The sequence below is a fragment of the Schistocerca gregaria genome, chromosome 7 (assembly GCF_023897955.1).
Source record: "Schistocerca gregaria isolate iqSchGreg1 chromosome 7, iqSchGreg1.2, whole genome shotgun sequence".
Lineage (NCBI taxonomy): Eukaryota > Metazoa > Arthropoda > Insecta > Orthoptera > Acrididae > Schistocerca > Schistocerca gregaria.
This window is the reverse complement of record NC_064926.1, coordinates 432979454-433004113: the sequence shown is the minus strand read 5'-3', so window position 1 is coordinate 433004113 and position 24660 is coordinate 432979454. Positions and strand designations below refer to the sequence as shown.

The following is a 24660-nucleotide window of genomic DNA, read 5'->3' as shown; positions in this document are numbered from 1 at the left end:
GAATACAAGCTTCTGTGTGTCGGCACGTTGAGTGTCAGGTCTACACGACCCGGGCAAGAGCATTAAAAGATACAATTTATCAAAACATGAATGTGTCACCTTGCACTAAGGGAAACATGAGATATGCCACCTTTAAGAAAACAGAAATATACTGAACCAGATCAAAAATATATAATAATGATAATCTTGACGTATTCCACCTCTAAGGAAACAGAAATTTACTGACCCTCAATCCAAAGGTATAATATAGCTTAGACGTGACCTACGTCACAGTATGACTTTAGGAAACACAACTCCTTTAAATTTTAAACGTTTTTATTGACTAAGGTCCAGCAACCGTGCGTTAACACAATTACAAGATGTATGTATAGCCACCTTGGTAGCACAAAATTATTGTCAGACTGACCATGGTTTCGACAGCACTTCCGTGGTCTTCATCAGAATAGGAATTACATGTTTTTCACCCTATGTTGTGATTACATGTAATTCTATGTAATTTTTATTCTGATGAAGACCACCCCAGTGCTGTGGAAACCATGGACAATTTGACAATAATGTTATGTAACCCAGGTGGCTATCAAAAACGTCTTCTAACTAAAACAACTCCTTTAATTAAAACAATCCCATTTTATTGAGTTATTTATAATCCAGTACGTCACCACTCCCCTCATCGCTATCCTACAGGGTGTGGTAGATAAGTAATGAGACTCAGTCTAGAAAAACAAATTTATTGATCCAATTTGTACAAAACGTTAATATTCTTCAAAGTACTCGCCTTGGGCGTCGACACAACGTCGCCAGCGCGTTTTCCAAGCTTCATAGGTCCGTTTGAGTTATCCCAGTGAGTGCCTTCGTGACAGCACGTTGGATGTTCGGAATATCGTCGAAACGATGCCCTTCAGGCATCTTTTGACCTTCGGAAATAGGAAGAAATCAGGAGGACTCAAGTCAGGGCTGTATGGTGGCTGTGGCAGAACTTCAACTCCAATTCGGGTCAAGTAGGAGGTCACGAGGAACGTTGTGTGCGCCGGAGCGTTGTCGTGGTGCAGACGCCAGCGTTGAGCAAGATCCTGTCGCTTCCGTTTGACGGCTCTGTGCAATCGCTGACGGACTTCTTTGTAGAATTCGGCATTGACAGTCTTCCCCTGAGGGACAAACTCTTTGTGAATTAACCCCCACTAGTCGAACAACCCAATCAGCCTTGTCTTGATGCGGGACTTTGACATTCTTGCTTTCTTCGGTCGCGGGGACGCCGGTGTGTGCCACTCCGAGCTCTGGGATTTTGTCTCCGAGTCGTAATGGAATGTCCACGATTCGTCGCCTGTTACTACGTTGTCTAAAAAGTCTGGATTATTTTCCAAATCATTCAACATCTCACTGCAAACGTCCACTCGTTATTGCTTTTGTTCGGCGGTGAGCACTCGGGGAACCAATTTTGCGCAAACTTTCCTCATCATCAAATCTTGCGTAACAATTTGGTGAACCGTACATTTATTCACGGAGACCTCATCGGCGATCATTTTGAGACTTAAACGACGGTCGGAGTCCAGGAGTTCTTTCACTTTGGCCATTGTTGCATCCACACGACTCGTTGAAGGGCGTCCAGATCGTTCCATGTCTTCAACGGATTCCCTCCCGTTTTTAAATTCATTAAACCACCGGAACACTTGAGCTCTTAGTAGGGAGTCTTCTTTGTAGGCCTCCGTAATCATAGCAAAAGTTTCCGAAGCAGTTTTGCCCAAGTGAAAGCAAAATTTGATTGCATACCGCTGTTCTATCGAGCGATCCATCTTCAGCGTTTTCACAAGTGTCACGGTCACACAAACAACGTAATACGCGAAGCTCGACCCTCACTGCACCAGAGGTCCGACGCGACTGCAAACCGATTCTATTGTTAGCTCAGATCCCCCACCACGTGACGTACAGGTGGACACCGCCCTGCGAGCGACTGGGGCGCCGCGCGGCGGCCAGTCTCATTACTTATATACCACACCCTGTATGTCATATCAGCCCACTGCTCGGTCACTACATCTTCTTCTGGATGGCCACGTTGTAGCATCCAGGACGAGAAGTGTGGCCTAGACATCGGGGACAGTGCGGCGAGGGCACTGACATATTGATGGAAGCAACACATGAGCATTCAGGGCCTGGCACACGAGGACTCGCCTCTCATGGCACATGTATTGGCCTAAGTACAGGCCTCAGCGCCAAGATGCTGTCGGTCTTGCTTCCTGACACGTGGTCAGCGAAGGAAAACGGTCCGTGGGATTAGTGACCCCTGTTGGTGTTTCTATCGTAATCTGTTAGCCATGTGTAGCTTGGTAGGCATCGGGTGTCATGTGCTAGGAAGCCTGTTGCTTATGCAACTTCACTATAATGTGGTCTTCTGACAGTGGTGTGGTAGCCCCTCCCAAAAATATACACTGCTGGAAATAAAATTTGTACCATGGTTGAGGTTTCCAATTTCCTCAAGATTTATTGTTGCAACAATGCATACGGAGTGAGCCAAATGATTACAGATTAATAGCTCAAGAAGTTCTGAGGTACCTGGTATCTAGCAATACTGGTAGTGTAGGCTCCATGGGCGGCAATACAGACGCTGATTCTGGCATCCAATCCATCGTACAGATGGCGAATACTGTCCTGGGATACGTTATTCCACGCCTGATCGACCTATTCAGTTAGTTCTGTAAGAATTGTTAGTTGACAAGTCCCGTAACATCCCACACGTCCCATCATATCCCAAACTTTCTCAATTGGAGATAGGTCCGGAGATCGTGCAAGGCAGAAAAGATGCTGCACGTCTAGCAGAGCACGTTGAGTTTCACGGACAACGTGTGGACGAGCACTATCCTTTTGGAACAACACATCACCTTCCAATTACAAGAACGGTATATAAACGGGTCTCAAAACGTTCTGCCCGTACCGAGCGCTGTTTGGTGTCCAGAAACGAGAGTTGTAGCTTATCTCACAACAGACCATAAGGCTGGGCTGGATTGAGGCCAGAGCGTCTTGGACAAATTCACTCTACGAGATATCATTCGCCAGCTCTAAGTCGTACACGCAAACGACCATCCCTTGGGTGCAGGCAGAATCTGCTTTCATCGCTGAAATCCATGACACCACACTCCATTTGCTCTATTAAAGGGTAGATACCGACGGCGCTATGGTAGGCTATGCCGCTACGCTTTCTCTTGGCACACGATGTTGAAACCATAATCAGTACATCCACTATCCCACATCTGCCACATGCTGTCATAGGATCAAAAGTTTACGTTGTCTTTCCAGGTGTACTAAGTCATTTTTCCAGCAGTGTGGCAAGCAAATACATGAAACATTAAGTCAGTGCACACCATCACAGCAGGACCACGGAAAAGATCACGTTCGACAAAGTTCCTGGTTGGTGGGTTTGGAGGGAGGGGATCGAAGTGGTAGGTCGTCAGTCCCATCAGATTAGTGGAGGGTGGGGAAGGACGTCGGCTGTGCCCTTCCAAGGAACCGTCCCGGCATTTGCCTGAAGCGATTAAGGGAAATCAGGTTTGAACAGTCGTCGTTATGGACACATGTCTGGAAGAGCGAGACCACTACGGTTGCAGGTTCGAATCCTGCCTCCGACATCGATGTGTGTGATGTCCTTAGGATAGTTAGGTTTAAGTAGTTCTAAGTTCTAGGGGACTGATGACCTCAGATGTTAAGTCCCATAGTACTCAGAGCCATTTGAACCATGTGAACCGTCGTCCTCCCTAATGCGAGTCAGTGTTCCTGGGTATATTACTTTTCCGTATGAGAATACGCCCAGCTTCATCCAACACCAAAGTTCTGGTTGTCCTGGCGTTATGGTTAGGGGAGCCATAATGCTGTATTGGAATACTGGCCTCCAAATATATAAACACGGTACACTAACTGCTCTAAGTTATTTACTTGGCAGTGACACATCACGGCACGTGAAAGTTCCTTCCGTCCTTAGTTTTTGCACAGCAATGTAGTACACTGGGACGAAAAAAGGAAACGCATAACTAGAGGTTATCTGAATCACTCTCGCTTCGCAAATGTAATTGTTTTACTTTTTTTAAATATAAATTTAAGCATAATATTGAGAAACTTATTGAGCCGTGGGAAGCTGGAGCCAGTCTTATTATGTTCATGTATCGTTGAGATCGAGTTTGGTTGAGGTAAGCTATCTTTGCTTTTCGCTTGTCTTATCTTGCGGCTTCACAGCCGAGCGAGTTGGCTATTAGCCTCCGCCGATTAACCCTCGAGATATCGTGACATTCGCGGTGAGAAAATTGCCAACGGCTGCCGAACGAGCGCGATGACCGTTACACGTTGTGGTGTGAAATTGGTTGGGCGTTTTTCCGACATGGGCAGCTTGGAGATACAAGTTCTGTGATTTCGCTGGGAACCAAATTTGAATGGAAGCGGTGAAGCTGTGGAACCCACTCCCTCGTATTGTGGACCTGATGTGGAGTAGGTCGTCGTAATTGTTTGTTCACCGACGCTCTCAGAGATTTTAAACTTTATTATTATGGTGAGATTTTTGCAGTCGAATCTTAAGACGGTGTGGAAGAGTTCAGTTGGCCTAGTTAAATGGTGACCGTTATTTGAAAGTTTTGTCAGAAGTTTTACTAGAGCTTTGTGTCTCTTGCATTCAAAAGATTTTATGTTGCTGTTCTTAAGGCCTGCACTCTGTTAATACAGTTGTCCATGTGTAAGTGAGTCAAAGGTTCTGCCGAGCGTTTTTGTGTTTCAGAGTTAGTGGAATGTCTTTCTGATTCGGGCAGAAGCTTTTAACTGTGTCAACGCCTTGGTGGGGAGTGAAATGACATCCGACTGCCTGGCAGAGTGTAAGAACCTGTCCACTACCGGAGTTGTTTAGGTATCCCCTTCCAAAGTTTAGTATTAGTCTTCCTTCCGTCGAGGCGGGTTAAGCAGGGTGCTGAGATATATATATAGGGTCAGTCACCTAACATTACCGCTGGATATACTTCGTAAACCACATCAAATACTGACGAATCGATTCCAGTAACCGAACGTGAGGAGAGGGGCTAGTGTAATTGGTTAATACAAACCATACAAAATTTCACGGAAGTATGTTTTTTAACACAAACCTACGTTTTTTTTTTTTAAAATGGAACCCCGTTAGTTTTGTTAGCACATCTGAATATATAAACAAATACGTAATCAGTGCCGTTTGTAGCATTGTAAAATGTCAATTACATCCGGAGATACTGTAACCTAAAGTTGACGCTTGAGTACCACTCCTCCGCTGTTCGATCGAATATATCGGAGAGCACCGAATTACGTAGGGATCCAAAGGGAACGGTGATGGACCTTAGGTACAGAAGAGACTGGAACAGCACATTACGTCCACACGCTAACACCTTGTTATTGGTCTTTTTCACTGACTCACATGTACATTACCATGAGGGGTGAGGTACACGTACACACGTGGTTTCCGTTTTCAATTACGGAGTGGAATAGAGTGTATCCCGACATGTCTGGCCAATAGATGTTCATTGTGGTGGCCACCATTTGCTGCACACAATTGCAATCTCTGGCGTAATGAATGTCGTATACGCCGCAGTACATGTGGTGTAATGTCGCCACAGGCTGCCACAATACATTGCTTCATATCCTCTGGGGTTGTAGGCACATCGCGGTACACATTCTCCTTTAACGTACCCCACAGAAAGAAGTCCAGAGGTGTAAGATCAAGAGAATGGGCTGGACAATTTATGCGTCCTCTACGTCCTATGAAACGCCCTTCGAACATCCTGTCAAGGGTCAGCCTAGTGTTAATTGCGGAATGTGCAGGTGCACCATCATGCTGATACCACATACGTCGACGCGTTTCCAGTGGGACATTTTCGAGCAACGTTGGCAGATCATTCTGTAGAAACGCGATGTATGTTACAGCTGTTTGGGCCCCTGCAATGAAGTGAGGACCAATGAGGTGGTCGTCAATGATTCCGCACCGTACATTTACCGTCCACGGTCGCTGTCGCTCTACCTGTCTGAGCCAGCGAGGATTGTCCGCGGACCAGTAATGCATGTTCCGTAGATTCACTGCTCCGTGGTTTGTGAAACCCGCTTCATCGGTAAACATGTACAACTGCAACGCATTCTCTGTTAATGCCCATTGACAGAATTGCACTCGATGATTAAAGTCATCACCATGTAATTTCAGATGTAGCGACACATGAAACTGGTGAAAGCGGTGACGATGCAGTATGCGCATGACACTACTTTGACTCAGTCCACCGGCTCTCGCAATGTTCCGTGTACTCATGTGTGGGTTCATGGCAACAGCAGCTAATATACCAACCGCACCCGCTTCTCCTGTGACGGGACTGTTACGGACCCGTTTGCCTGCTACGACCATACCTGTTGCATACAGTTGGCGGTAGATGTTTTGCAATGTGCGGCACGTTGGATGCTCTCTGTCCGGGTACCGTTCTGCATAGACCCTGCACGCTTCAGCTGCATTTCGTCGACACTCGCCATAGATGAGTATCATCTCGGCCTTTTCAGAGTTCGAGTAAAATGTGATGGTTTCTGAGTCGGTGTTTCGTTAAATCTTATACTTATTTGTGGCTTTTCAGCTTCTCTCATTATCTGTGTTTCAGTGTCTGGGAATGCCTCTTTTCTGTTGCTTATCTGAGAATATGTGAGAGTTAATATTTATAAAGCTGGATAAAAGTTTGTGTGATCAGTAAAAATGTTATGACATGAGTTACTGTTTCATTTAAAAACAAGTCAGTTGTTTGTGTGTTCTATCTTGTCTCAGTTGTTCAGTGGAAAATAATTGCAATTATTGGCAATTGCTGCTGTATAAAATGTGACGTGGGGATGTGTAGCTAGAATGTAAGTGGTAAATTTGTTAAAAAAGGTAAAGCAACATATTTTCAATGGTAGACTGAGAATTTAATGGGTGATTTCTGGATGTGTTACTACCTGACATTAATTCTAAAGTTTCCGGTGCAGCAATATGCTCTCATCTGGTGCATAGCCTTTACATTCTCTCATGGTTTCTTCACTCTGGGATGTAGATTTATTTTCTCTATATGCTAGAGTTGATTTCATTGTGTTCTGAAAGAGACGTGGTATTGAAATGTATCCATGGGATTATCTGGCACACCTAAGATGCGGCATGCTTCAGCTCACAATATATTTGTATTGAACACTGGAGAATATAACAGTCATACTTTATTGAAACATATAGACAGACAGACAAAACAAACAGGTAAACAGACAGACAAACGATCTTGGCTTCAAGCGACTGCACACTTATTACGCCAATGAGTAGCGCAAGAAGACTGGTGAAATGCGGTATGTAGTATATGTAGACTAGCACCTGTTAACAAGTGAACCTTTGAAAGGCCGTGTCATATAAACAATGTTAAAATCGAATGATAAACGTTTTAAAATATTTGTATATATTTCTCGAAATGTATCAACGACAGTAGCACGACTGGCCTTCATTGTTCTCTCAGGCTAGTGATTGAAGTAAGTAGTATTGTGCACCTGAGACATCAACTTGTAATTGTCCATAGACTGCAGGAGGCCGCGTGTATGCGAGAGCATTTCATCAGTCCACGTACGCTACCTGGCGACTTTGTTATTATTCTATGTCCTTGTCATCGAGTATATCACAGCATGTCTTCTGAACGCCAGTTTCAAAATAACGGCTGTTAATGTTCGCTCGATTGGCTATGTCTGCAGTCACGTGGGACGCTGGGGGGTTACGTGAGTGTGAACATCAGCGCTACGAGTATTAGCAGTTCATATAATAGATTGGTAGGATCACACGTGGTTTCATACAGCACTCTCTTCCTCAGAAACTGTGACAGACACTTGTGCTCTTAGCTACGCGCACATTTCAAGTTATCTGCAGAGATTCTTTTTTTTCCCTTCTTCTTCCCTATTTGGATGAGTTAGTCTATAACGATTTGTACAACAAATGATAAACACTGACACGTAGTTCTCGGTCCCAAGAGATCCAGTAAACAGAACGGTCGCAGGTAGCAACAACCAGGATCCACTCGCCACAGGGCGACTCGCTGTACAATTAGGGTGCATAGCCGCGGTCCCGGACAGCCTGCAGAGCTGCGCTGGTGTAGCCGACGGCAGCCACAGGCGGGTCGCTCTGGCAGCGCCGCGGCGCGGCGTAAGTGGGAAGTTCGGGGCGCCGCTACGCCGCTAGCCACTGACCGACCAGACCTAGGAGGTGCGGGGTCATGGGGCGAGCACCAGCAGCAGGCACAGGCAGCCCGCCAGCGACAGCGCATGCGCCGCAGGCGAGTGGTGAACCTGCCCGCCGTGCTGCATCGCCGCTGGCAGCTCCCCTGCACACACACACACAGTACAAAAAGAATGAACACCGTGACACCTTGGTCGTATCATCTAACAACAGACGTAATGGATTTACTTATGATTTTATTACTCGCATGTTATGTGGCCTCCTCACTGGTCCATTAACAGTGTGGTTTCTCTTCCAGACGATATGTATGGCCAGAATGTTAATTTTGAAATTCTGATTGCATGGATGTGATGGCTTTTGTTTTTAATGTGCGTGTATTGTATTGTCTATTAAACCGGGGACCTAGAAACAACGGAGAGGCTTCGTCCTGACGCTCGGGATTAGCCGAGCGGTCCAGGGCGCTGTAGTCATGGCCTGTGCGGGTGGTCCCGGCGGAGGTCCGAGCCCTCCCTCGGGCATGGGTGTGTGTGTTTGTCCTTAGGATAATTTAGGTTAAGTTGTGTGTAAGCTTAGGGACTGATTACCTTAGCAGTTAAGTCCCATACGATTTCACACACATTTGAACATTTTTTTTGCTTCGTCCTGCCGTAGTCCTCAGTGGCTCACAACCCCACAACAGGCCACAACACTCCACACATTCCACCCCCACTCCGAGCCCAGGGTTATTGTGCGGTCCGGTCCCCAGTGGACCCCCCTTCTCCGGACCCCCGGGAATGTCTCATGCCAGACGAGTGTAACCTCAGACGTTTGCCTGCCAAAGTGATTATGGTGTACATGTACGTGCAAACAATGTTTGCTCAGCAATCGCCGACCGCATTCGCTGAGGTAGATAGAAAACTTTTGAATACATTATGGGAGTGGCAGTGATCAATGTCTTAGAAATATTTACTATTAAAAACAGTCTTGATCACGATTTATTTATCAAAGTGACCGGTTTCGACCACTACTGTGGTCATCTTCAGGCCATTGAGTAGGAACCTCTTTCTGTTAGAGAATCACTACTAAATTATCCAGCAGAAAGAGGTTCCTACTCAATGGTCTGAAGATGACCACAGTAGTGATCGAAACCGGTCACCTTGATAAATAAATAGTGATGAAGACTGTTTTTAATAGTAAATAGATGCAAAACTACCTTAAATACCATCCACAGGTTGGCAGGCACACCGGGCCTCGACACTAATCCGTCGGGCGGATTCGAGCCGGTGACTGGCACGCCTTCCTGCTCGGGAAGCAGCGCGTTAGACCACGTGGCCAGCCGGGCCGGATTTGGTTTTAATGTGGTTCAAAGTCCAAGGTGTGTGCTGGGTACAGTACATTTATTCATGGGTATATGTAATTTTAAATTCATTTTTTTGTGTTCACTTTTTTTAATACATACGAGCACTTTTAGAGTGGCTTGTTAGCCAGAAGGATTTTCTGATACTTCATGAATAGATTACTTTGAGTTATGCTCTACAGTCCACTCTATACTATTGGGATAATTAAACACTTGTTCTTCGGTGTTATTGGTTCAAATGGCTCTGAGCACTATAGGATTTAACATCTGAGTTTATCAGTCCCCTAGAACTTAGAACTACTTAAACCTAACTAACCTAATGACATCACACACATCCATGCCCTAGGCAGGATTCGAACCTGCGACCGTAGCGGTCGCGCAGTTCCTGACTGTAGCGCCTAAAACCGCTCGGCCACCCCGGACGGCTGTTTGTTATTGTTTCATTGCAGTGCATATATAATTATCGTTGGTGTCCTTCATTTGGTACTACGGGAGTCTTGGACATTTATTTTACGTATATGATATAAGCTTGTCCCTCAACGGTTTACACCTCAGCATTTCATATTTTGGCAAGATACATAGATGTATTTATATAACGGCTTTTGTGGCCAAGCGATTAGAATCTTTCCTCGGGATGGGTGTGTGTGCTGTCCTTAGATTAGTTCGGTTTGAGTAGTTCTACGTCCAGAGGACTAATGACCTCAGATGTTAAGTCCCAGAGTTCTCAAAGCGATTTTTTGTATTTATATTATCATTTTGACAGCTTATCATACTGACATTTAGATTTTGTTGAGGGCTACTTTCTCACAGATAGCTTACCATACTGACATTTAGATTTTGTTGAGGGCTACTTTCTCACAGATGTGTACATGTTATTCATTCTGAACATTATCTTAATTTCTTTTACCACAAGTCTATGGTCGCTATTTTTTTGTTATCAGGCTACCGGTTTCGGTTTATTATGAAAATCTTCAGATTTTAAAAAAAATGAAAACATGTCCTAATGTACTAAAGCCATAGGACTTTATAAAACAGATCTGAAGGTGGGCATTATAGACCGAAACCGGTAGTCTGATGAGAAAAACATTTGTCACCATAGACGTGAAGCAAAGGAAATTTATTCTATATTAGGGCCACTGTTCAGAAGATGGTGCACTGAAGCACCGAAACTAGTAGCCAGACATCTACATCTACATGTAAGTCATTACTCTGCTATTCACAATAAAGTGCCTGGCAGAGGGTTCGATGAACCACCTTCAAGCTGTCTCTCTACCGTTCCACTCTCGAACGGCGCGCGGGAAAATCGAACACTTAAATTTTTCTGTGCCAACCCTTATTTATCTTATTTTATCGTGATGATCATTTCTCCCTATGTAGGTGGGGCCAATAGAATGTTTTCACATTCGGATGAGAAAACTGGTGATGAAATTTCATGAGAAGACCCCGTCGCAACGAAAATCGCCTTTGTTTTAATGATTGCCACGCCAACTCACATATCATGTCTGCGGCACAATATCCCCTACTTCGCGATAATACAAAACGAGCTGCCCTTCTTTGTACATTTTCGATGTCATCCGTCAGTCCCATCTGATGCGGATCCCACAGCGCACAGCAATACTCCAGAATTGGGTGGACATGCGTGGTGTAAGCAGTCTCTTTAGCAGACCTGTTGCACCTTCTAAATGTTCTGCTAATGAATCGCAGTCTTTGGTTTGCTCTACCCACAATATTATCTATGTGATCGTTCCAATTTAGGTTACTTCTAATTTTAATCACTAAGTATTTAGAAGAAGGGATCGATTGGTAGGACATGTTTTGAGGCATCAAGGGATCACAAATTTAGCATTGGAGGGCAGCGTGGAGGGTAAAAATCGTAGAGGGAGACCAAGAGATGAATACACTAAGCAGGTTCAGAAGGATGTAGGTTGCAGTAGGTACTGGGAGATGAAGCGGCTTGCACAGGATAGAGTAGCATGGAGAGCTGCCTCAAACCAGTCTCAGGACTGAAGACAACAACAACAACAACAAAGTATTTAGCTGAATGTACGGGCTTCTTATTTGTGTGACTTATCGCGTAATCGAAAATTAGCGGATTTCTTTTAGTACTCACGTGAATAACTTCACACTTTTCTTCAATCAGGGTCAATTGAAACTTTTCGCACCATACAGATATCTTCTCTAAATCATTTTGCAATTCGCTTTGGTCATCTGATGACCTTACAAGACAGTAAATGACAGCATAATGTGCAAACATCTGAGACGGCTACTGAGATTGTCTCGTATGTCTTTTTTGAGGACGCCGGATGTTATTTCTGTTTTTAGGCACACAGTTTCGTTAGAAGACGCTTGTGAGGAACCGTGTTGAAAGCCTTCTGGAAATCTAAAAATATGGAATTAATTTGACATACAATTCCGATGGCACTGATTATTTCATGAGTATAAAGAGCTAGTTGTCTTTCGCAAGAACGGTATTTTCTGAATCCGTGCTACGTGTCAATAAATCGTTTTCTTCGAGGTACTTCATGATGTTTGAATACAGTATATGTTCCAAAATCCTACTGAAAATTGACGTTATTGATATGGGCCTATAATTCAACTTTCCAGTCTTTAGGTACGGATCTTTCTGTGAGCGAGCGGTTGTATATAATTGCTAAATATGGAGCTATTGTACCAGCATTTCTGAGACGAAACTGACTGGTATACGATATAGACCGGAAGCCTTGCTTTTATTAAATGATTTAAGCTGCTTTGAGACACCGAGGATATCTACTTCCATGTTTATCTTGGAAGTTGTTCTTGATTAGAATTCAGGAATATTTACTTCTTCTTCTTTGGTGAAGGAGTTTCGGAAAATCGTGTTTAATAACTCTGCTTTAGTGGCACTGTCATCAATGACTTCACCGTTGTTATCGCGCAATGAAGGTATTGATTGCGTCTTGCCACTGGTGTTCTTTATGTATGTCCATTATCTCTTTGGGTTTTCTGCCAGATTTTGAAACAGTTTCGTTGTGGAAATTACTGAAAGCATCTCGCATTGAAGTACGCGCTATTTTTCGATCTTCTGCAAAACTTTGCCAGTCTTGGAGTTTTTGCGTTCTTTTAAATTTGGCATGCTTTTTTCGCTGAAAGCACTCTTGCTGCCCTTCTTGCAGATGTGTAAGACCTGGGGCAGGTGTTTGCTCGAGGGATCTGCCTTATAGTCTCCTTAACAGAGGTGCTACTTCAGCTGCAAATTCTGTGTAGTATCTGACAGATATCCAACGATCCGAGGGAACTTCCTCAATTTTAATGATTTCAGTTATTTTACGTTACTACTGACACTAACACCTACATCTTTCATTTTGCAATAGTGCGTGAATTAAAGTGGGAAAGTATTTCTCGATTTTCCTTTGTCATGTACTATTTTCAACCGAAGTTCATCATTCCCACTTTTGCTTTGTTACCCTTAATTCCAGTTCATGTGTCAAATGGGCTTCTTGACAGTAACTTTGGAGCCACTTCATCCTTTACTTGTATCCAGAATAGCGAGGGGTTTTGTGAGAAGCCGTGCGACTAGATTTTGAAGATTTCACGCGATACCTTTTTGACGGTCAAAATGCATTCATTTAGAATTTCTCTAGGTACGTCCCTACAATGAGCACATCATGTGCAGTAAAAGATGGTTCTTTGGAGCAGAGATTGTAGGGTCCATCCCATCACGAACGGCTCTAATACGTAGATAACTATTCTGTGTGTGGTCAACTATTTTCTGAACTTCAGCCATAGGTCTTCTACAAAGTCTGAAGTTCCTACTTCGGATATAAACGTACTTCCTTCTTTATATGTTTACTGAACATATTGTAATAGCCCCTTGTACGGTGGTTATCACAGCTCAGCCAATGAAAAGCAAGATATTGGTTCAGTTAACGTTAGTGCTTCCACTACACTTCCTCATAACGGCTTGAGGAACCATTTAATATTATTTCACACTGTCAAACCTCTTCTCAACAGCCCTATACACCCGATGTTAGTTCGGATTTTGATGGCGGCAACTTTACGGCTCATGTTGCATTTCATTTCTTGTGTGTCGATTCTTTCATAGAACTTTCCCTTCAAGTGCGCCCCTACCGGAAAAAGTTAAATGTTGTTAGATCCGGCTAACGTGATGGCCATAAATGTTTGCTAAAAGTTTGTTCCTCAGTGAAGACATCAAAAGTGCCTGTTGGGCCAGTTCACGTGTAGACTTGTTTGGTCTCTGAATAATTCTTCGGCAAGTATTTGCAATGACTCCTGGGTGCGATGTGAAGGAACTCTGACATTTTACATTTTGAACACATCCGTAGAGCGCCAATTTTTGTACAGAATGTATGCTGCTCTCTATGCTTGCAGTCCTATATCCGTATGTTTGAGCCCGAAAATTTCGTGAGTTTCCTTAATCAAACCTGCTTTCAGACATGCTTCGTAAAATAGTTTGGTGCTGGATCCAGAACGACAAGAAGGGATGCAGATGGGCACAGTTAGCGTAAAAGTACGTAGAAATCGGTGATTCGTTGCAGCACTTTACATACAATTAACGAGAAGCAGGCGAAGCATATAACGTGCTGCTAAGATACACTACGTACATTAGAAAGGACAACACATAGAAATCAAATCATTACAAAAGTCGTCCCAGGTTTTTTAATTCGTCACGATGACTAAAGTAATTAAAAATAAAAGGATCTTTAATCACTTTAGATGAGGGAAGTTATTGTTATGTGTGACGTACAAGTATAGACCGGAAAATATGAACAAGGAAATAATTTCATAGATATTAGTAATATATAAAAATTCACAAAATGACATCCATTATATTCAATTCACTTACTACAGCATGGATTTATGTTACGCATAGCATAATTTGGTATTAATCACATAAAACGTCTGATCGCTCAGGTTTTCTATTCACGTTTGGTTAACAGTATGCTTCGTAGTTTTGTCCCAAGTTGTTGTTTCCTTTTTGTACGCAGTGTTCATTTTATGCGCAATATTCATCAGGAGTTGCGAGTCTTGCTGTTATGTATACTCGCTGCCTGGACTCCAATCAGGCTGTAAACAATTCTTGGTTCAAATGCTTCAAATGACTCTGAGCACTATGGGACTTAACATGTGAGGTCAGCAGTCCCCTAGAACTTAGAAAAACTTAAACCTAACTAACCTAAGTACATCACACACATTTATGCCCGAGGCAGGATTCGAACCTGCGACCTTAGCGGTCAGTTTACAGACTGTAGCGCCTAGAACCGCTCGGTCACTCCGGCCGGCAATTCTTGGTCTTGCATAGTTATTTATCGCCGAGTTTGATCCCCTTTGATGTTTTTTTTTTTTTTTTTTTTTTTTGTTTCTTAGAGCTCGCGCTGATATTCTGTGGAACGAAAATCCTGTCAGCGTTTTCCAGCTCTTAGTGGATGTGATGGCCGACGACATTTTAGTAAACTGAGTGACAGAACCTAAATATTATTCAAATGGATAAAGTAAAAAAATGGAAAAATTATTGGGCAGGACACACAGAAGCACACTTCTAAACACAATAAAACTTGCTTAGTTACGAACATTACTAGCGTAGATATAGTGATGAAGACATTAAGTTGAAGCCCGATTAGTGGAACTGACTGAGGTTCAACCGAGGCGGGAAACTGCACGTGGAAGGGAGTGTTACACAGGACGCAAAGATCTATGGCGCCTATGCGGGAGAAACCTGTCAGGCAGACAGCTGCTTACTCACATCCTTCACGCCCCCACTGGAAATAAATCAGCCTCAGCGTCAAATACAAGAGAACATAAAACTTGCCTGTGCAAGCTCACGTGTCTCACTGGCAGGAAATCACTGGAACTGAGTCGAAAGATTCGAACGGAGAATTCCGCGAGTCCCAATCCGGATAGTGGTTATCGTGAAAGAGGAGGCACCGTGGAACTCAATGATACACGGAATAAAGTGGGTCGTGGTATTTAAATGGATTTTCGGTTCGCCATAAATAAACGCACAAAGCCTGCGTCTCGCAGCAGACGTGCTAGCGTAGCTGGGACGGGCATTACTGACAGAGCCGGATCTCCACTCAGCCGGCCGAGCTTTAGCCCTCTGGCACCAGCAAACGCATCACCCAGTATTGGCGAACAGAATACAGGCAGCAGGACTGACAGGAGGAGGGAGGGCTGCTTTACAGGCTAACATATCGTATACAGCAGTTGCGCCATATTGGCGGGTTGCCCTTGCACTCCTGTCTGGAGCAGTAAGCGAATGACGACCAATTTACCGAAATTGTAAACATTGTTGACAGTCGTGAGAGTCATTACACCACAGGCGACCGTGAAGTTAGTATCCGAGGGTACAAGGTTAATTTTTACCCGAATGCATTCGCAGATGCTATGCAGGCACAGGTACAGTTCTAGGAACCAATTGCTCCATACTGGGGGCTCATAGTCTTTTAGGACTCATCTCTTCACCCTCCGTCTCTGAAATATATTACTAGCCATCACATTCAATTCTAACGAGCCAAAGCTTTTTGAACATAATAACAATATTTTATAAAAATAGTATTGAATTTTTTAAAAGATGATCTGAATTACTTGCAGAGATGCTGAAAGAGAGAAGAGAGATCCTACATAAAAGAGTGTACCACTTGACACGTTAGTTTGGAGGAGAGAAAGGATGCCGGCAGAATGGAAGCAGTCAGTCATCTGACCGATCTTGTCTATACTTAAGAAAAGTGACCCAATGAGGTGCAGAAACTACAGAGAAAGTACCTTACTATGTACAGGTTATAAGATTTTGAGCATTCTGTTGCTGAAGCGGCTAATACCACGCATCAATGAGGATTTTAGAATGGATAAATCAACCGTAGGACTCTTACATGTAATAAGTGTTATCAAAGAGGGGAATTTCCTAGGTATGTTCACTGTCTTTTTTGAGGGCTTCTAAAAAGCACATGATAGTGTGAACTGACTGGTAATATCGCAGGGACTGGAAAAGGTGCAAGTTCCCAAAATCCTGATGAAACTAACACAAGCATATATACAAAGGACAATACACACGAAGAAAGTAAGTGGAAAGATGTCCGAGGTGAGTTCCTATTCTATGGCAGGCTATACATCTCAGAGCAGGAATGGCAACCTACTTCCTCAATTACTTGCTAGATTACTTCAATCTCTGTTTTCTCCTACAGTTATTAACCTTTAAAACACCCTCCAGTACCATGGAAGTTATTCCCTGGTGTCTTAACCGATGTCCTATTATCCTTTCCCCTCTTCTTGTCAGTGGTTTCGATGTATTCCTTTCCCCCGGCTTATATTCTCTATTGTTCCGGTTTTCCCACGGTCCATCTTTCATTACTCTACAGTGCTATACTCCAAATGTAAATTCTAATTCTCTGGAATTCCCACCTTAAATTAAGGCTTGTGTTTGACACTAATAGAATTCTCTTGGCCTGGAATTATGTAGTGTTAGCAGCACACAATGAGAAAAATTTTGTTCAGATGGGAAGAGTGTTAATGGAGTAGACAATGAGAGCAGAAATGAAGATAAATGTGGATAAAACTAAATACCTCTTAGTGAGTTGAGGGACCGATGGCAGACCCTTAGATGTGGGCGGTAAACTCTTTGAAACAGTAAAAGAGTTCAGATATCTTGGGGAAGTACTCACTGAAAGAAATGAGGGAGGCACGGAAATAATGCCCAGTATTGAAGCAGGACGTAAATCAAGGTTTGCACTCCGAAAGCTGTTGGAGTCCCGCCTTCTATAGAGATTCACGAAGATTAATATCTATGGGACTGTAATACAACCAATGGTCGTATACACAACAGGAACCTGGACATATACTCAAAAGCTGTAAAGAAAACTCCTGGCATTTGGGAAGCATGTTTTGACAGATTTTTGGACCGGTGAAGCTCAGAGACGACTAGCGAACCCCAGGAGTCGTTCAAATTGCTAGGGATTTTGGAAATGATTAAAGGGTGGGAAACTGAACCGCTATGGGCAGGTAATGCTTCAAGAAGGCCAGATCACCACGCAGGTGGTGGTAGAAAACATCAGAGGTAACGACCAATGGGAAGACCACAGCTGGCATGGGCTGAATCAGGTAGGATATGAGTAGGAGGAAGCTGGGGAAGAATATGTGAACCTAAGAAGATGGAGAAGGTTGACTTATGAAGCCGACTGTGATCTGTGTGAACAACCTAGTATGTAGTAAGTAAGTACGTAATCTGTTCAAATCAGTGCTTGGCACATGGCTTCAGAATAACAGTTTGGATAAATACATATTCTGTAAAGTGTTTGTTCATAAATTTGAGAAGTACTTGCGCTGCGCAATCGAATTTAGGACTATTTCGTAACAGCAACGAAGTTTCACTTCTTCGACAGCGTCATAATTAATACTGCGTGATATTAATGAGCTCTTTCCCCTGGCTGAAATGTTACAGGAACGCAACCGAAATGTATAGTGTCTTAAATGAAGCTCGTAATTTTGCAGAATTTCTTGCTATTTTTGAGGCTCTCAGTTCTCACTACATTATATTCTCCGAAAGTTAGCTGGAGAATATGAAAATTTATGAACACTTATAGACGAGGGTCATGTCACCAATGATTCGCCCCCCCCCCTCCCCCGCTTCCCGCCCTCCCCCACCTCCTCGGATACACGCCTGCGCAGAGAGGATAACTGTCGATATCCTTCTGTACATGTCCGAATTCTTTGCAGTATTTTCTCATTGTGTTCACGACGTTTCATATTAGTTGACGAAAGAAATTTGATCCTAACGCGTACTGTGGCGACATGTCTTGGAATTTTTAATGCTCTCATCGACTGCACAACACCGTAATGTAACGGGTTCCATAGCGGTTAGTTGAACAATTCTGTGATCTTCACATGGTGACTGGATGTATCTCTGACCAAAAAAAGTGTCACAGACTAACGAATAAAATTCTGCTGCCATAAGAATTTTGTACACAGCCATCGTGCGTGTATTTTGTAATTTCATTAACATTTTCCAAATAGATCTGAGAGTGGCAGGGGAGATCCATATTGGTACAGCTAAGTCACCGTCTCATATTTTAAAGGACACCGAGGAGATACTCCTAGAAACGTGGCAACTAGGCGCGATCCAGATGACTGATCATAGACCGTGCATTGAAATTATTTCACATCTCCTCTCGTATATGCACACACCAAACTATGTTTATTTATGTGGAGGAACAGCTGTAATCCTTTGCACTAAGTTCTGTACATCTATTAACAATTTTCTAACGACGTCACCTACGTACATACTGATGTTTTGTCTCAGAGCCGAACAAACTCTCTACCAGGTCATACGTGTATCGTGAACAGTAGGGGGTATCAGTCCTTTTCCATCCTACCTGATTCCCTCTGGATACTAGATGTCGTTGTTAATGTCCATGTGAAAAATATTTCCTTACAAGTAGACTTCATTATCGGCCGATTATAGTCTTAATTTTTTATTAGAGCGCCAGTGAAAAGAGACAGTCTTAGTGACATCTCATCCACATTGTAAGGTAGGAAAGGTCGAGTGATGTTCACAGCACACTCAACTGACACTAACACACACACACACACACACACACACACACACACACACACATATATATATATATATATATATATATATATATATATATATATATATATATATATATATAACATTTTTATTTTCATATTGCATTATTGATACCACTGTCCTGGAAATAAATTAAAAACAGTCTCAATTCCCGGTTCAGACATAGGTTTCCGGTACGTTTTTCCTGGTTCTCAGAGGAATGCCAGAACTAGAAATTTTCTCCCAAATGTTCTCAATTGGTATGCCCTGTGCCCTCCAGTGTCATTACTCGACCAACTCGATCTGCCTCTACGGGTACCGAATGAAGAAAAGGCTCTGACGCTGCTTTTCGCCTCAGACGATGACTCACTATTAATAACAACAACAAAAATTCAATCAGATGAATATTCAACAACTCAGTTACATATCTGACCAAATGTTCTACTAACGATATAAAAATATATCTATATAACAAGAACTACAAGATTAAGGAAACATTCGATAGCAACTACCTCTTCCATCTCATATATGAAGAGAGTAAGTTTAGTTTTATTAATGCTAGATTGCGCTTATTGAATTTACACTAACCAGTCGAAAGTATCAGGACACGTATAAACGGCCATTATTGTTGGGTATGTCCACTCTTCGCGTTTATACTGGCCTGAACTCTATATGGCACACATCCAAGAAAATGTCTGAATACCTGTGAAGGAATAATGGTCTATGTTTTTCTCAAGAGCTCGTGGTCCACAGTAGCGTCTTTGACTAGTAATTCTTTGACTGGCACTCAAATATCCTCGATCCCGCGTCTGAACCACGCCACTACTTACCTTCTGAATAAAAATCATCAGCAAATTGGGGCCGAAGACTTCCGGTATAAGAATTAACAATCGTCCTGCCAACAGCCATGTCTACAGGGCGGAGGAGCGGTCATGGGTTCAGGGCGTTCTCCTGCTTTTGGGATGTGAAGCTGCCCCTAAAACGCGGAAAAATCACACTGATGAAGGGCATGAGGATGCAGAAGACAATGGAAACCTCTGCATTAAAGAAACATAAGGTATAACCACCGAACATGAGATCTGTAATTGAAAAGTATCATGATGATTTCATCATTAGCAAAAGTTCCGGATTAGTCCTTAATTCGTATCTCCAAGAAGGAACTGTAAATAGGGAGGTGGCCATGAGAAAAAGATTGCATAACCAACGAAAGCGCAATAATGTAGGAGTCGGAGTACGGTAGGAGAGCTAGAATATCTGAAAAGATATGTGCGAATTTAACTCCATCTTCTGGCTGGGTTGTGATTGCTGATTCTGCATTTAACACTTGACGATGCCACTACGTCTGCAGTATATTAGGAATTTGTTTTTATAAAGCAGGTCTGATGAAGGTCATTATAGTTCGAAATCGGTAATCAGTTAACAAAAGGTTTTTGACCATAGACGTAAATAAAAGGAAAATTATCTATTACAAATATTAAAGTCTGTTCCAAATAGGTTAAAATACGATTCTCCAACTGACAGTCATCAGGAAAAAAAGTGATGTTGCAGAGAAAACACTAATCGTTTTAATTTTGTATTAGATCTCTATACTGTACCATAATGAAATACCGTAACATCAACTACTGTCTGGTAGAACATCACCGGGAAATGCTCTGCAACCAACAAACCAACGTATTTACTATGGGCACATAAAGAAATCAGTGTGAGGGGAAAGGCTTACCAGTCTACGATTTACATAGTGCTGTGTAGTTTAAGAATTAAGAGAGATGAGAAAATTGATAGGTCGGCTACAAAGAAACCGTATTGTATGACAGCTTGGGTTGAGAATAATATGATAGACATGTCTTTGAACAGTCAAATGTCATTTAAAACATCTTCCCGCTGTAACAAAGAGTAACAGGTCAAACGTTTGTCGTTGATCGTTTGTATTTTGTGGAAAACAGTTATTGTTCTAAAGTGAAATATGATGTAGCCTTTATTCCTTTTTTATATTACTCGTACTTCTATTTTATTTTTGCTCGTCCTTTGGCGCTGCTGAACCATGCAGCCATTCATGCGTCTTGAAAGCCACGCATACAGATTCGTCTAATATCTGTGAAACAAAGGAGGAACAATATTGCCTTGATCTGGAGTGGAACAGATTTTTAGTCGTGGAGAAGAGAATGTTTTTTAGGAGGGTGAACGCATGATGTAGTGCAAATTATACAAATCGACAAAGACAAGGATATTTACAGTGAATAATAGCCGTGGTGGTCACATTAGAACAAAGAGCAAAGAAATTGTTTCAAACCTACATGTAGCAAGGAGGCAAAAGAGAAGGTATCTGAAAGAAATTTAATGTTGTGAAACAAGAGAAGGGTTTTTTAATCGTCAGAATGTGTTTAAACGTCAATGCCTTCAAATTGTAATTAGGAAACAGAAATACACTCCTGGAAATGGAAAAAAGAACACATTGACACCGGTGTGTCAGACCCACCATACTTGCTCCGGACACTGCGAGAGGGCTGTACAAGCAATGATCACACGCACGGCACAGCGGACACACCAGGAACCGCGGTGTTGGCCGTCGAATGGCGCAAGCTGCGCAGCATTTATGCACCGCCGCCGTCAGTGTCAGCCAGTTTGCCGTGGCATACGGAGCTCCATCGCAGTCTTTAACACTGGTAGCATGCCGCGCCAGCGTGGACGTGAACCGTATGTGCAGTTGACGAACTTTGAGCGAGGGCGTATAGTGGGCATGGGGGAGGCCGGGTGGACGTACCGCCGAATTGCTCAACACGTGGGGCGTGAGGTCTCCACAGTACATCGATGTTGTCGCCAGTGGTCGGCGGAAGGTGCACGTGCCCGTCGATCTGGGACCGGACCGCAGCGACGCACGGATGCACGCCAAGACCGTAGGATCCTACGCAGTGCCGTAGGGGACCGCACCGCCACTTCCCAGCAAATTTGGGACACTGTTACTCGTGGTATCAGCGAGGACCATTCGCAACCGTCTCCATGAAGCTGGACTACGGTCCCGCACACCGTTAGGCCGTCTTCCGCTCACGCCCCAACATCGTGCAGCCCGCCTCCAGTGGTGTCGCGACAGGCGTGAATGGAGGGACGAATGGAGACATGTCGTCTTCAGCGATGAGAGTCGCTTCTGCCTTGGTGCCAATGATAGTCGTATGCGTGTTTGGCGCCGTGCAGGTGAGCGCCACAATCAGGACTGCGTAGGACCGAGGCACACAGGGCCAACACCCGGCATCATGGTGTGGGGAGCGATCTCCTACACTGGCCGTACACCTCTGGTGATCGTCGAGGGGACACTGAATAGTGCACGGTACATCCAAACCGTCATCGAACCCGTCGTTCTACCATTCCTAGACCGGCAAGGGAACTTGCTGTTCCAACAGGACAATACACGTCCGCATGTATCCCGTGCCACTCAACGTGCTCTAGAAGGTGTAAGTCAATTATCCTGGCCAGCAAGATCTCCGGATCTGTCCCCCATTGAGCATGTTTGGGACTGGATGAAGCGTCGTCTCACGCGGTCTGCACGTCCAGCACGAACGCTGGTCCAACTGAGGCGCCAGTTGGAAATGGCATGGCAAGCCGTTCCACAGGACTACATCCAGCATCTCTACGATCGTCTCCATGGGAGAATAGCAGCCTGCATTGCTGCGAAAGGTGGATATACACTGTACTAGTGCCGACATTGTGCATGCTCTGTTTCCTGTGTCTATGTGCCTGTGGTTGTGTCAGTGTGATCATGTGATGTATCTGACCCCAGGAATGTGTCAATAAAGTTTCCCATTCCTGGGACAATGAATTCACGGTGTTCTTATTTCAATTTCCAGGAGTGTATAAACCTGCCCTACCATAAAAAATATGTCTAGCATATTCGATTGTTGTTCATAAGCTAGTGGGACATGTAGAATGGACTCTGGGTTCACCATTTTACGGCTAGAGCGTTTTATGTGAGTGTTTCGCGCCAGATATTGAACTGCAACAGCGAAACGCTGAACGTACTATGAGTTGGGCCGTCTACATTTTATTAAAACTGCGCTTCTCTTATCCGATTGGTTTATGATGATAAAACCAGAGAGAACGGAATTCGAAGTGAACAACTTGAATTATTGCACTGATGCGATAATCAATAAATATTAAATTTCATTGAACCAAGGATAAAAATCGATGCTGTTAAACAATTTCGGGTCGTTAGTCTAACGCAATTCACACTGGACTCGCATTCAGGAGGACGATGGTTCAATCCCGCGTCCGGCCATACTGATTTAGGGCACGGCCGTCTTCCTTCCCCGTCCTTCCTTAACCCTATGAGACCGATGACCTCGCTGTCTGGTCTCCTTCCCCAAAAACCTAACCCCCCCCCCCCTAACGCAATGGGCCGAAACAAGTAATTTGTTGATTCTCACACTTGATTTACTGAAAGGAAATTACGTAACAACAACTGTTCGTTGATAAATAACGTTCATGAACTCATAGTGCCAGTAAATGTTGCTTGCATAAAATTTGTGATTCAATACTTGAAATTTCGTAAATGTGTGACGAAACCGACCCAATAAATTGCTAACATTAGGAAACCCTAAAAAGTTAATGTTAATTATGACTTACATAAAATGCGAAAATTTTTGGTATTTTTGGTTAGGTTTCACCGTGAACATTATGAAGATAAATTTGAAAGCGCAAATTCCTGTGTACATTAATATTTATTCTCCTGTCCACTACAAGTTTCTAAAGACTGTACTATTATCATCAGATGAGCTTATCACAATTAGAAAAGAATAAGCAATTTGAATCTCCCCCTGTCAATGACAGCAGACGAGATATATTTTTTGGGACAAGACCGAAACTTATGCGGATGTTACCAGTGCTTAGGTGAACATTAACAGTAACTGACCCCATAGTGGTTCAAAATGGTTCAAATGGCTCAGAGCACTATGGGACCCCATAGTGGTCAGAGGCTACATTTCCGCTAATGTTACCCATTTTGGGTAACAATTTTAATTATCTTTATTTTATTTATTTGATATTATGAGTATGTATATTTGTGTGCTGCTGATGGTGGTATTTTCTAAATATTTTCCTTTTTTCAATTAGGATGGACTCTTGTTGTTTTGCTTGGTGCTTATATATTTTGAGTAATCTAAAGATGTCTCATATTTTTTTACGTTGGATGGTAGGATTCTCGTGCTTCGTGATTAAATTGGTGTGTTGTTTCAAATTTCCGAATTAATTTTGAGTATTTGATGACGTTACAGTCAGTAGCGTGTATTTAATTTTAACTTTTACTTGTTGCCGTATGACGAGTCATGTTCTTAGCTAAAATTAACAACAGGTTGAAAGCATGATCGCTAGTGCCAATAGCGTGAATATTCTGTATTACGGTTGATATCAAACGTAATACAGAATATTAGAGCCGTGGTCGTGATCTGACCGTACTGTCATAAACGACGTTCTTAGCTCCGTGTAATTTTACTTGTCGCTACAGAGAGTAATTACAATAAGTATTAACATTGCTCAGTGCAATTAGCGCAGTAAAGTTCTATGTATCCGAGACTCAAC

General features: G+C 43.2%; 1 protein-coding gene across 1 annotated transcript in view; it reads right to left on the bottom strand.

Annotated features, from left to right (window-relative positions):
• Positions 1-7188: 7188 nt before the first annotated feature.
• The window catches only part of LOC126281704 (zwei Ig domain protein zig-8-like), an 883147-nt gene continuing 865675 nt past the window's right edge, over positions 7189-24660 (bottom strand). Inside the window, exon 6 of the mRNA XM_049980878.1 lies at positions 7189-8345. Coding sequence (XP_049836835.1) covers positions 8236-8345 — 110 coding nt within the window. The 3' untranslated portion in view covers positions 7189-8235. The remainder of the gene's footprint in view (positions 8346-24660) is intronic.